The sequence below is a fragment of the Gallus gallus genome, chromosome 3, assembly GCF_016699485.2.
Source record: "Gallus gallus isolate bGalGal1 chromosome 3, bGalGal1.mat.broiler.GRCg7b, whole genome shotgun sequence".
NCBI classification, from domain to species: Eukaryota; Metazoa; Chordata; class Aves; order Galliformes; family Phasianidae; genus Gallus; species Gallus gallus.
The window spans coordinates 2,924,381-2,937,819 of NC_052534.1; the positions used below are offsets into that span (position 1 = coordinate 2,924,381).

A 13,439-nucleotide genomic window follows, 5' to 3' on the forward strand; every position below is an offset into this window, starting at 1 on the left:
AGATATTCCAGATGGCAGTCTGTGTGCCAAGTACTTTAAAAGAGGGGAAAATAGTGAAAAACATTTATATGGACAAATATATCTGATATTATGGATGTGATTCACTGTTTTTTAAAAAAATGTATCATAGCTCCTGTGAAGCTCCACTGCTGTTGCTGAAAGTCAGGCAGACATCCTCATATTTAGAAAAATCAGAGGAACCTTAAAATAAAGAGGTTATATTTCTTTATTATAGGTTTCTGAAAAAAAAATTTCCAGCCTTTCCTAACAGAAGGCAAAGAGAAATATGTAACTTACAGGAAAGCAAGAAATTACTGTCTTCAGCTGAGACAATAAACAATACCTGTGGGCACCATTCATATGCTTCAGTGCAAAGTCAGATGAGTTAGCATTTCCTCCTAATAATATATATGTGTGTATATCCTGGGTTGCATCAAGGGAAGTGTGACCAGCAGGGTGAGGGAGATGATTCTGCCTCTCTACTCTGCTCTCCTGAGACCCCACCCGGAGTACTAGGTCCAGTTATGGTGTCCCCAGCACAAGAAGAACGTAGAGTTGTTGGAGCAGATCCAGAGGAGGGCCACAAAGATGATCAGAGGGCTGGAGCACCTTCCTGGGGCTCCCCAGCCTGGAGAAGGCTCCAACGAGACCTTATAGTGGCCTGCCAGTACCTGAAGGGGCCTACAGGAAAGCTGGGGAGGGACTTTTTATAAGAGTTACACTCTCTCCCCTCAGCTCTGGAGCATATCTCATCAGATGCCAAGCACCTTTATGTCCTATCATGTTGAAGGGTTAAGGAATGCTCCAATCTTAAAAAGCAAGATAAAACAGATTACAAATAAGTATGGAAAACTCAAACATGTATAGGTATGCATGTAATGTGTACATCCACACCTGGAATCTCAGGATAATAGTCCAAATAAGGCCAAGAGTCAGCCTGTGATTCCCATCCACAATATCATGAGATCCCATGTTTTCCAGGTGCACTCGTTGCTCCTTCAGGAACTGCAGGGCTTTATCAACATTCTCCAAACAATGGATGCGCATCCTTCCCTTAGTTGGTTTGGGCTAGACGGTACAAAGGAGAAGAAAAGCATGTATTACAGTAAATGGAAGAAAAATTGCATGGTAACTCTTCAGTCCAATAAGCTGAGTCATTCACAAAGCCCACTACCAGCCACCAACACTGCATGCATTTGTATTGCATATTCAACCATCTATTTACATCTCAAGGATAATGGTACCACATGTCAAACCTGCTAACCTGGGAACACTAACATCCCAGACCTCTGCCACATACACTGGGCAACCAATCTCATTTGCTTTCTGAAATGCTTTCCTTGCTTACTTCCTTCATGTTTTCCACCTCGGCAATTCAGCAACTCACTCACCACCTGGAAGGTTTTTCTGTTTTGTTTTTTAAGTTCACGCCACACTTAGTACATTTTCCTAAGTTGCTCTTTTCTCCAGTACAAGCTCTTCCATACTGAAAAAGACAGCTCTACAAAGAGATGCAACTAACTGACAACTGACAGGTAACGAATGCTGCAGAGAGGATCTGTAAATACAGATGCACACTCTCTGAAAAGTCAACTCCAGTTTGGACTGTTGCTAGTCAATAAAGCACCCTGAGAAAAAAAAAAAAAAGCTTTTTTTTTTGGTCAGTTCAAGTGGACAAGCAGTATGAAACTAACATACAATGTTTATTCAAAATGACTCCTTTTTGGGGGACTGCCACACCATGGCAGTAACACCATTTTATGAAGGCCCAGTGCAAATGAAAAAAGCCACGAGCGTGTTAGCAGCATGCAAAAATCAGCTGTAAAACTGAAGAAAATTAAGGCAACTTTGTTCTGCAGATAGGGGTTACAGATGAATAGCTTGTTCCGTGTTCACTGAGAAGTTACCAGAGATAACGAGACAAACTGCAAATTGACACAATTTCTTTGTTTTCTGCAGTGAATGTAGATACTGGCTGCGGAAACAGTTCAGGCAAAATCCTCCTCTCAGACTGCATTCAAGGGGAAGAATTTCAGCCAGAGCCAAATTATGTACCCTAGAAACAGCAGCCTAAGTAGCAGTGCATCACAAGAGTGAAATTCCTACTAGCAAGGCGCTGCTCTGGACAAGTAAACACCAGAGCAACCGTCAACTTTCAGCTGGCACTGATCTCTTCCAGAGGCTGGAGAACACAGAAGAGGAAGTCAGATCTCAGCTCAAGGAAGAGAGTAGTTCCATGAACCCAATACTGCTTTTGGGTGTGACAGTCCCTTAGAGGAGGCTCTCAATGCTGGATCCATCCATCTGCTCGTACCACCAAATCAGGTTTAACTGACTCTTGCAGGTCAGCTGGGGAGAGGGAGCTGAGGGAGCAGCAGGAGAGCCAGCCACGGGGAAGCGTGGTTGCACTCAGCAGCAGCTCAGCCCACACTGTATTTGCTGCCACACTGGAGTGCCCCACATCAGCCACTGTAACTCATGCTCACTTCTAACTACATGAAGTTTAACAGGAGCAAGTGCCAGATCTTTCACCTGGGACCAGGCAAATCTGGCTATACACACAGACTGGGGGACGAGGAATTGGGGAGCAGCCCCATGGAAAGGGATCTGGGGGTTCTGGCTGGCAGCAAGTTGAACCTGAGCCAGCAGCGTGCCCTGAAGCCATAAGGCCAACCATACCCTGGGGGCACCAGGCCCTGTGCTGCACAGCATCACTGTTAGCACTGCCTGTGATCTGGGACTGCAGTACAAAACAGACATAAAGCCATCAGAGAGCATCCAGAGGAGGGCTGCAGAGCTGGGGAAGGGTCCAGAGGGGAAGTTGTATGAGGAGCACTGAGGGCCCTGTGTTCGCTCTGCGCAGAGCAGAGGAGCTGAGGGGAGGCCTGATGGGGGCTGCAGCTCTCTCAGGGAACAGAGGGTAGTGCTGAGCTCTGCTGTCTGTGACAGCAACAGGGCCCGATGGAACAGCATGGAGCTGTGTCAGGGGAGGGGCAGCTGGGCGTGAGGGAAAGGCTGTGCCCCAGAGGGCATGGCACAGCAACTCTGCTCCACCGGCTCCAGCTCCAGAATCCTGGATTCAAATATGTGCATAGAATTCCTGTTCCAGTGCATCAGTACACACATTATATTAGAATGATGACCTAGACTAGTTACTGGGTTTGTTTATTGCTTTCTTAAAATTTGATATTTCTTGCCTTGATTTTAAGTTTTCTGCGTAAGATACTGCCTTTGCTTGGGTGGCATGGCAATGTCAGAACTTAACCAGTGACAGCCGCAACAAAATCCAAAAGGCTGGAGGACATCAACAAGTGAATGCTATGTGTCAATCCTACTGGAATTTTTGTGCTGTGTGTAATGGTCTCAAAGTTTAGTGCATTGCATTATCTGTATTCTTGTTTGCAGAGGAAGGTGTGGTGGAATGTACTGTTCAAACAGAGACTGCTGTCCTCCATCCTGATAACAAAGTTACAATAAATAGGAATTTGCAGTAGTGCAGACAGTTGTCAGTGCAATACACTGATGATGATGTGAGTTCAGATCCAGCAGTCTAATTGTGTGACTCCTGCACCCTCCCCACGCAAACAGCCTGCATAAGCTCTGTTTGCATTTTTGAAACCTGGAGTAAAAAATGTAAACGAATCATGCAGCATGAGTCACACGGCTGGTCTGAGCTTCACTGCTGCTAACTGACATTGAAAGTCAAGTCTTGGCAGGTAGATACAGAGACCTAAACAGAGGTGCCAGAATGCTGCCTGAATCCCCAAATAATGGAGCATGTTGTACAAATAAAACCTGATCTTGGTGCTACCTACAATGAGCAGGACAAACCTAACACCACACTGAAGTAAATTATCTGACACAGAGAGAAATGTATCTTGAGCAAAATATAGCTGACGAGCACCGAGATTGTTTACTACAACCCACACAATGCTGGGACAGGATACTATCCTGCATGCCAGAGATTCCTTCTAACCTCACAGATGTATTTGGAAATCTCCCTTTCTTGCTTCACTATACAGATGCTACATTGTAGGCCATATGTTCAGTTCATTACCCAGGGTTTTAGCCTATGGAGCTTTCATTAATAGGACTGCTCCATGACAAGCGATTACACAGCTGCAACCTCATGTAGCCTTAGGTCTTAGCTAAAGACCCGTATTTCTTTGAAAAGATTGCTTTAAATTAGATAGTTAAGAGCAGAGCCATCATTTTAAGGAACTGAATGAAAAAGTGATACTCTTCAGCCATTTTTCCTGTCACGCAGTAGCATTTTTCACTGAAGAGCTTTACTTACTACCATGAACTGATATCAAAGGGATTTTCTTTCTTTTTCCAAGGAACTTATTTATTAAATATATTTTAGGCATTTCTCTAACAACAACAACAACAAAAAATCCAAGCCTTATCCATTGCAATAAACTCAAGTACACCCAGGAGCATTACTAAGTAGTGGGATGTGATGGATGATGGCACAGTGAAAGCATTGCAGTGCATTACAGCACACTGTAGGGAGGGGAGAAGGGATATCCCAGGCCTTGGGCTGGCATATCGTGAGGATCATTTATTGCTTTGCTTCTGTCAGACCCAGAAGCACGCAGCAAGCTGTTCAAGTGCTCAGTCTCTTGCCTGCAAGAAGTGTTCAAATAAGAATTCCTTTGGTTTTTACCTAAACCAGTAGGAAGATATTTTAATGGTGTCTGGATCCAGCTGTTCCTGAAATAATAAACCTTTTTTACCCCATTTAATACGTAAGACACTTGCAGTGTTGAACCTTCAATATTCAGCTGGGTCAAGCATTCACCAAAACAACTGAACAATAAAACCACAATGAATATTAATAAGCACTTACAAGTCTCTCTCCTGAAAGAACTTCCAGGAGTTTGATGAGCATCCTTCCATCGCGAAGGTCGGTGTACAAATCTGTAATTCTGCATGACACACGTGCCAAGTGGGAATTAACCCACTTGGTGAAAGTCTTCTTCTGAACTGCCTCACGTTCATCTGTTAAGAAAACAATACAGTGTTACTCAAAATAAATCATAGTTCATGTACCTAAATGAGAATGTGATGCTCAGCCACGTCCTGTCTGTTAAGTGAAAGAAGCCAGATTCTTTTCTTTGCCAAGTCATTGCAGAAAATGTGACTTCTCATCAGAAATCCACCTTTCTCCCTGTTTTATGGCATTCCCTATCGTCACTGGGGATTTTACTGAGTTACTATCTATGGAATAAATCTGGAGTATAGATTGCAGACTTGCATGTTGCTCATGTAAGCAGCTTTCTCAAGGTGTGAAGAGGTCAGCTGTAGAGCTGCGATGTAAAAGCCACTTTGGACTGATTGAACTGCCCAGTAGTTAGCTTAAAAGTTACCATCCACCAATGGAACAACACAGCAACTTCTGCTCTCAAATATACAGTCAAATCCACAACAGATCCCTTGAAACAGCAGAAGTCTCTTGGGATTAGCACAGGTATAAAAGAGCAGAGAATAAACTTCTCATTTACTTCCCCTTTCCCCCATTACAGTATTTGGTTGCAGATTCAGCATTTGTAACTGTATTTACACAACATTACAATGAACTCTTCTATAACTGCATTTAAAAAACACTGTTTTAGGTAGCCTTGCATTTATTTTAACCATGGAGAAATGGCGTGTTTCTACTTTCTCTTCCCAAAGTCTTTCAGAACTACTCATACATGAAAACACTGCGTATGAGAGCTGTCTTAATGCACAGGCTCACTACAGTGTACATTAATTCAGAAACTCCTGAACAGCTATCTGCCAAGCTGAGAACTCTCAGACAGAAAATTTTAGACATCTTTGTGGCTTAAGTCTTTCGCCAAGGGCTTTGGATGAAGCCTTTCCTTGTTAGCAGAAAGTCATTTCACTGAGCTGCAAACTACTACAGATCAAATTTATCAAAACACAGGTGCTCAAACTTGGAATCCAAAGTCCATAATTAGACCTACAAATGAAAGCAGTCGGCATTTCCTTCAGCTGAGCATCTAAACCTCCTACAGGTCTCTTTAATGGTGTTGATGCATTCAGAAACAGGACATACAGACTAGTAAACCTTAAAACAAAATGCAACGTGTCCAGATCTGACAACTCAGTGTGCTGCTCCAAACACAGAAAATGTCAATGACAGCGCACTTCCACAGAGTGGCTGAAGAGTATAGAAAGCTTGGAAATGAGCCAAAGGAAAAAGAACAGTAAGGAAACAATATAGAACAGTGACAAGGAGGAGGGATCTGAGAGCAGATCAGCGCTTCACCTGTGGTTTATACAAACCCCACCCCAAGATTTCAGTTCCTCCCTCACATTTCTGAGTTTACTCTTGCTACTTGGCCATGTGGTAGGAAATGACCCAAAGCTAACACACTGAAACTGTCCCACATATAACAGCTTTTACACAGCTATATATTAGGAAACTAAAATAAAAGCTGCAGCATCTTCAAACCACGCTACAATTCACACCAGCAGTCTAACAGCAAAGCTTGTTCAATCCTGGACCAAAGGAAAAAAAAAACAGCACTTCTGTCCAGTGGAAATGGTCATCTATCCAGGCCGTGATTTAAATACAGTTATCTTCTAACCCTAAATATATTCTTTCTAAACTGTTTACAGCACATTCCTGGGAATGTTGTATCCTCATAACTGTCTGTCTACCAATGCTTTTAGTTGCAATATTTTTTGAAATGAATGAGTCACAGAACTAAAAACCTTGCAATAGCTGGTGCTTTTGAAAGAAAATCCCAATAGAAATTACCACATCCCTTTAGCAGGTCCAGTGGATTAAGCAAGCCCCAGAACAGCTCAGCAAGTTTATTTCATCACTGCACAATCATAACATAGTCAGAGTTCCCTGTAGTTACGTTCATCTTGAAGAGAAAAATGGGTGGACAGGGTCCTAAAGATAAAGTTGGACACAGAAAATATTAAATAAACAAGAAAGCTATCAGATATCACTATGAAGCTGTCCATTAAAAAAATCGTTGGTCAAAAGCTATAGCTACCAACAATCCCCCCACTTTAGATCACAAGAAAAGCAATGGGTGGGAAAAGAACACTCGTGTTTTTAATAAAAAGATGAAGGATCAAAACCTAATTTCAAACAGAAAGGACACAATGTAGGAAACAGAGTGACATGCCATGTCAGGCTGTGAAAACCTTTGTGCCGTTCCATTAATTGGTACCAACATAGGATCTTCTGATGTTGAGAGAGACTCAAAGGAAGGCACAAGAGAAGCTGAGCATGGGCAGTGCTTGCAGTGGGGGAGGACAATCCTTCCATGAATTATGCCAGTGTGGCCCAGGGGCCCCATGGCTCTCCCCAAAACCTGCTCACCCCAGCATAACTTCAGGGCCCTACAAGGGTACATAGCCATGCAATCTCCAGGCAGTGGGGACTCAGGGGTAAAAGCCTGAGAAAGTTCAGGAGAGTGACTCCTTTCCATGTGTGCTGCCTGAACATCTTTAAGCACGCCAACCACTCAGTGAGGGAGAGGGTGGGAACACTCTCTGTCCAGCTAGGGGGCCTCAATGCCTCGGTAGCTCGGCGCCATTATGTGCGTTTCCTTTAGTCTAGTTCACATACAGCTGCTGCCTCTCCCCTTTTACCTTCCCATTTCCTCTGTGTCTCTTTCTGTGGGCCTTTAGTTCCTGTTTACAGCAGAAGTTCAAGGGTTTGGTTGGTTTCTCTGGTCCCGCCACTCCCCACCCTCGCTCTGGTCTCCTCACACCTCATCCCCACCCACCCTCTGCAGAGCAGCCTGCTCCCCACTTGCACTGCAGACAAAAATAACCTCCAAGCCCCCTCAGAGATAGCGGCTTCAGCCATTCCAGCACTGTCTCCACATGCTGAGCCTGCTGCTGCCTCTCCTCATGTGCCTGAGCAGCTTAGTTGCTGGTCACCCCAGCAGGCTGCTGGGTCAGGTGCTGGGCCTACGCCCTCCCCACCGATGCTTCTACAACGTGGGAACAGGCAGTGTGTTTCGAAAGCTGGCTGACTGGGGCTGGCTGTGTTTGAACCTCTCCTGGCTATTTCTACACGGCGTTTCTTCTACATGGTGTTTCTCAACAACTGCAAGTTTTTGCAATGCTTTCACCAGCCCTTTCAGACCCATCAACTGTATTTTCCTGCTGTGCAATTTCAGGTCATAGCACATGCAGCAGTAAAACTGGTGCAGCTCTGACGCAGAACACAACTACAGCTATTTCAACACACAGCGCTATACAAAAACCTGTATGTACCCCAGGAGCCAGGTGCACCCATGAGTGACAATACCAGAGATGGGCTCTGAAGCACTATTTGTATACCTCCTGTGACCGTTCTGACAGATGTCCTTCATTCCTTCCAAACCACATATTTAGGTTTTGAAGATTAATTAAAACTAGAGGATAGGGGTGGGGCTCCAAGCAGCCTACAGCTTGTACATTTGTTTCCCAAGGGTAAAGAGAAACATACGACATGCAAAACATGCACAGCAGGAAAACGGAAGGGGCTCTAACAGCAGTATTGATAATAGAGAATCCAACTTATCTTGAATCAACACTAGGAAGGAAATTTCCTTTATGCGGAAACCCTCCTGACAATACCGCTAGCACATGGCAGCTTGCAAGGTCTGTGACTGAGATAAATCAAGGACCTACTTTGTTTAGAACTTCAGTAAATAAGCTGAAGTTTGTTCCCCAAAGTCCACATACAGCAGGCCAAGACAAGACGTCAAGCAGCCATCCAAGCCCCTTTTCCACCATTTCTCCCTCTACTAAGTCAGTGAGGAAAAGACCTGACCCAAACATGGTCAGCTTTGACTGACCCACCCAAGTCACTGCAGTGAGAGCGGGCCATGGACTTCATCTCCTCTTTGTTCCACACACTGAATGTACAAAACTGTTTGGGCCAGAATAATGGAGAATTTGCCATACTAAATGCCTCGCAAAATGCACTGCTCTGGCAGCTGGCTGAGAGAAGGATGGGCTGCTCCTGCATGCCAGAAAGTGCTATCAGCCCCAGCCCTTTCTTGACACCACCACTAACCACTCTTGTGGCAAGGGTTACTTGTGCAGCCGCTTGTTTGCTATAAACAGCCTCCAGACACTCTGCTCCCTTCCATACCGGTCAAACCACATTTTCAGCACTCTGACCTTGAATCTGTTTAGAACTGAATGGCAAGTATGTTTGGTGCTCAGCACTGCCAGCCCAGCACAGGTAGAACAGCTTTCGGAGTGCAAAAGCTCCTGCCAGCACCTGCACTGAAAACGCCTCTGCACCCGATCAGATAAGCAGTGGAGTGCTCTGAAAGGAGCTGAGTAAATAGAGAAATAAGTGCATAAAAGGGAAGCTGAAAGAAACAGTGAGTGCCTAGGACAGCCACTGGGTGCTCACTGCCCTGGCCAAGCCCAGGGGTCGGAGGCACCACAAATCCTCCTCACCGAGCCCAGCATGATCTGTGCAGGACTTGTGTGTGGGAGTCCCTGTCACACCTCGAGCAAGGCAAAGGAAAGATCAATTTTAATCTATAACTGCAAATGCTTGACCTCCTGCAGATTTAAATCTTTTTTCTTTCCATGCTGGAAGTGATTTTTCTGGCTTATTATTTTTTCACTACAGCAACAAACGCAGCCAGCGTGCACCCTACATGAAGCACTGCTAAACATATACTGACTCAGAGGTCAGATGAGAGTTGCTCCAGGCACTCCACTTCTGCTGATATTCAATATCCACAGTTTCCCTGAATTCCTCAGATCATAACCTCAGCTAACTGTGCAGAGGGGAAAACAGAGCTTTCTTTCACAGGACAATGTTGCCATTACTGTAGGCTTTCAGGGTGCAGGATATCGCTGTGTGTTTTCTCAAAGATGTGAGGACATGGAGTTCAGCAGCCACCAGTAATCCCATCTCACAAATCCCAGCCTGGAGGTTTTCACCCACCAGCAGTGCTGTGGGAACAGAACAACACTGGTAGCTCCCATCCCTCATGTATCTGTGCAAGACACAGGAAGGCTGGGGACTCTCAGGCTGGGGACTCTCAGGCTGCCCTTTGGAGGCACCCCACAGCTCAGTGGGGTGGCAGGGCCTGGCTGTGGGGCTCCGCAGGTTGCCAAGCTGCTGCAGTGCTACATGTGACATCAAGAGGGAAAAAAACACCTCTATGTGCCTGTACTGGTACAGCTGAGGAGAGAAACATTTGCCTGGAGAAATATCCCAGAATGATGGCCTTTCCACACTGTCACGTATGTGCTGCGCCAGTGAATGTGGTGAGAAGCCTACAGAGAACAACACATAAGAACTGCAGTCAGGTACCTGTTAGACATACAGAGTCTGCAACAAAATATATGGGAATAGATCTGCAAGAAAGAAAATGATGGAAGGAAAAAGGATCGCCTGGCCAGGAGAAGGACTACTAATTTCTTAGAGGAATGGGAATGAAATGAGCTTCTCGCAACACCTGAGTGTGCAATGGCTATTTCCCCTTCAGCAGTAAGGCAAGAGTGAACAGTGGATGATGCTTCCCTCCAGATGCAGATCACGGGTGAGGATCGAGGGCAGGATAGGATGAAAATGGAAAGAAGGGAGATGAATGTAGGAAATAGAGGTTGGTAACAATACAAGCATGCAGAGGCAAGCAACAGCGCAGAGCGAGACCTGCAGGAAATAAGCCTGCGTCCAGTGCAGGCAGCATGGTCATGCTACATGTGGGGCTGGCGAGCAGATACAGCCGGGTAAGCGTTAGGACAGCATCTCCTTTGGTTTTCTTCAGATTACTTAACATGGAGAAATGACTGCTGCTGATGAAAGCAACTTGTGTTCACTATGGTTATTTATGGTGCAAAGTAGTCTTCAGTGCGACTCCCCAGTTAAAAATGGTGAGACTATGCCAGATTCTACATGCTCGAACATGACTTAGACAAGAACTTGAATGCGAATGTGAAAGATGACAGAACAAAGAGGTGATTCTGTTCGTACCGTGTTTAGCTGGTGATTTTTGCTGGGAGCAAAATCCTTGCTGCCTTCCCAGCCCTTCCACATGGAGATCATTGGTCACAGGGCCGGGCTGTGCAGAACACACCATTCTCTTTCACTAGGAAGCACCAGCCAGCTTCTAAATCCTATTAAAAATCTACCCTTCTCTATTAAACATTACAGCCAGCATGTGACTACATTCACTGCTGAAAATGCTCTGAAAAAGAAAAAAGGGAAAGCTACATAATGCAGCACGTGGAAAAAAAAATTCTGCTGTTTTCTCTTTGATGTCACTAATCATCCCTGGAACAATGGAGCGATGCACAGAACAATGTCCGGGAGCTAGCCAGGCATTACGGGGCTGGGAGGGCAGCTCCCCTCATTGTCTTTATTTTTACACAGGGTTTATGGCATTTTGGTGTCAGCAGTACAAAAATAACCCTTTCAAAAGCCAGCTTCTGATTCACGCTGAAGAGCGATTGTGTCCATCTGCAAAAAGGTGCTGTGAAGGCTCCCAGTGCCAAGTAAACGAAACACAGAAGTGATGTGGGTTCAGCAGATTAAACTCGGCTGATTTTTTAAAAACTATTTTTAATTCTGACAACCAAATTGATGTATTGAAGCAGATTTGGAGAGAATACATGTTCAGCTTTCCCTACGTTGGCATAAATCAGGGAACTGCCCCTTTAACATTAGACAGCCCAGAGGATCAGTACCTCATCTTCACACTGTATTTGGATAAACACATTCAAAATGTTTTTATAGCAAAATAGCTGTATAAACAAATGTTTTTACAGCAAAATTAAAGTGGAATAAAGACATTAATTCTATGGCCTAAGGAGTGCCAAATATGTAGCTCAAATGGAGATCCTTTAGAAAACAGCATGAAAAATACCTCATTGTTATATGTATTGAAAATAAAAGAACACAAATGCCTTATGGCTTATTTGATGTGAGTGTTTTGCTGCCATTTTCCCCCTTTGCATAGCAGACAGTTCTCTTCCTCAGGAGTATGGAAACAGCGTTGGCCTGCCCCAAGCCTCTGGAATTCCCACAGAACAATGACCAGCCTGAGGTCACAGAACTATTTCAGGCAAATACGGTCTTGCAGGGTCTTTGCAGTTTCCTTTAGAAAACATCATGAGCATAATGCAGGGAAGTACCAGGGTTTTTCTGGAAGGGGGCACTGCTGTTATTTTTAATTCATGCCCAGTTCACTGGCTGAATAGCACTGGGAGCAAGGGTGGGGGCAAGGCTTGGCACACACAAAGACAATAGGCACTCAACTACGTAAAGTCCAACTCACTTCCTCCTATGCCTAGCAAGCCCAGCAAAATGAAAGTGTTTTTTCGGTGGATTCTACTTGTTTAGAGGAGGAAGAATGAAGGCAGGCTGGAGGGGTGTTGTTTTTATTTTTAAGATGATTTCCTCTCTGCTGTTCTCTTTTTCCTTCAGTCCTCCTCTCCTCGCTGCGGTTAATGCAACAATTCTCACACAAGAGTAAGAGTAACCTGCTGTTTCTGCAAAACAACTATGTGGGTAGGCCGGGATCCTCCTTATCTAGGTATTTGGAAATATGAAATTATAGCTGTTAAGCAGAGGTGAGTCAGTAAGGGCAGGGCTCTCAACGTGAAGATGAGGATCCTGATGTCCATCTCTTACGGAGCAAAGCCAGGTGCAGCAGGGACAGCAGCTTGCAGGGTGCACAACACAGCAGCTGACCTGCTGCTGTGCAAGGCTGAGTGTGTGCAGGCAAGGCGAGCTCTGAGGCTTCGGCCAGGACGTTGTTCAGATAGCAGCACTGGGCCCACCCAGACCGGGCCTCACCAGCCTTGGGATATTCATAGCCCTGCGGGGCAAGGCCCTAAGCAACACTCAAATTGCCACTGCTTTCAAGAGGTTTCTCAGACCTAATAAAACTCCTTATGTCCTTTCCAAGCCAAGGAATTCTGCAATTCTGTGAACTTTAGCAAGCTTAAACAAACACAAACCAGAAAACAAACAACTAGCATTCCCATGCAGTCCCACTGAGGGATTCCAGAGAGCTGCAGGGTCTTTTCCTTCATCTGAGGCACAGGCTGAGACTTTACATAGAGTGAAATGTCCAAGCTGTGCCATGTTTTCACCATGCTCCTTTAACACCTCACTGCAATCAGAATAGATGAAAGAAACGCCAAACCTTTGTTGGTTTCATGTTTAAATCTAATTTCACCTTAATGACAGAAAAGCATGAATAGAAAATAAATAAATCTATGATGAATGCATTTAGTCCTTTCAAAATATTAAATCTGAGTGCTAAGAGATGTTATCATTATAATTAGTTGCTGTTAAATTATAATTTTCATTATCGCAGAAATATTTTAAATGAAAGAATATGTATTTAAACAACCACTGTGTTGATCAGGGATTAATAACAGTTCCAGTTTAACAGGCTGATTTCATAGCCCTGCTGAACAATGTGCTTAGTTCA

The 13,439-nt window shown here is 44.6% G+C and overlaps 1 protein-coding gene across 15 annotated transcripts in view; it reads right to left on the reverse strand.

Moving 5' to 3' along the window:
• Positions 1-13,439, reverse strand: part of SPTBN1 (spectrin beta, non-erythrocytic 1) — a 122,903-nt gene that overhangs the window by 49,732 nt on the left and 59,732 nt on the right. For 14 of the 15 annotated variants that reach the window (NM_001199425.3, XM_046938672.1, XM_040696983.2 and 11 more), the window contains 2 exons: positions 4,853-5,004; positions 895-1,068 (listed from right to left, as the gene is read on the reverse strand). In NM_001199425.3, coding sequence (NP_001186354.1) covers positions 895-1,068; positions 4,853-5,004 — 326 coding nt within the window. Of the gene's footprint in view, positions 1-894; positions 1,069-4,852; positions 5,005-10,972; positions 11,187-11,864; positions 12,708-13,439 lie in introns of those variants that run through there. The other variant, XM_046938673.1, reaches the window with a different exon arrangement.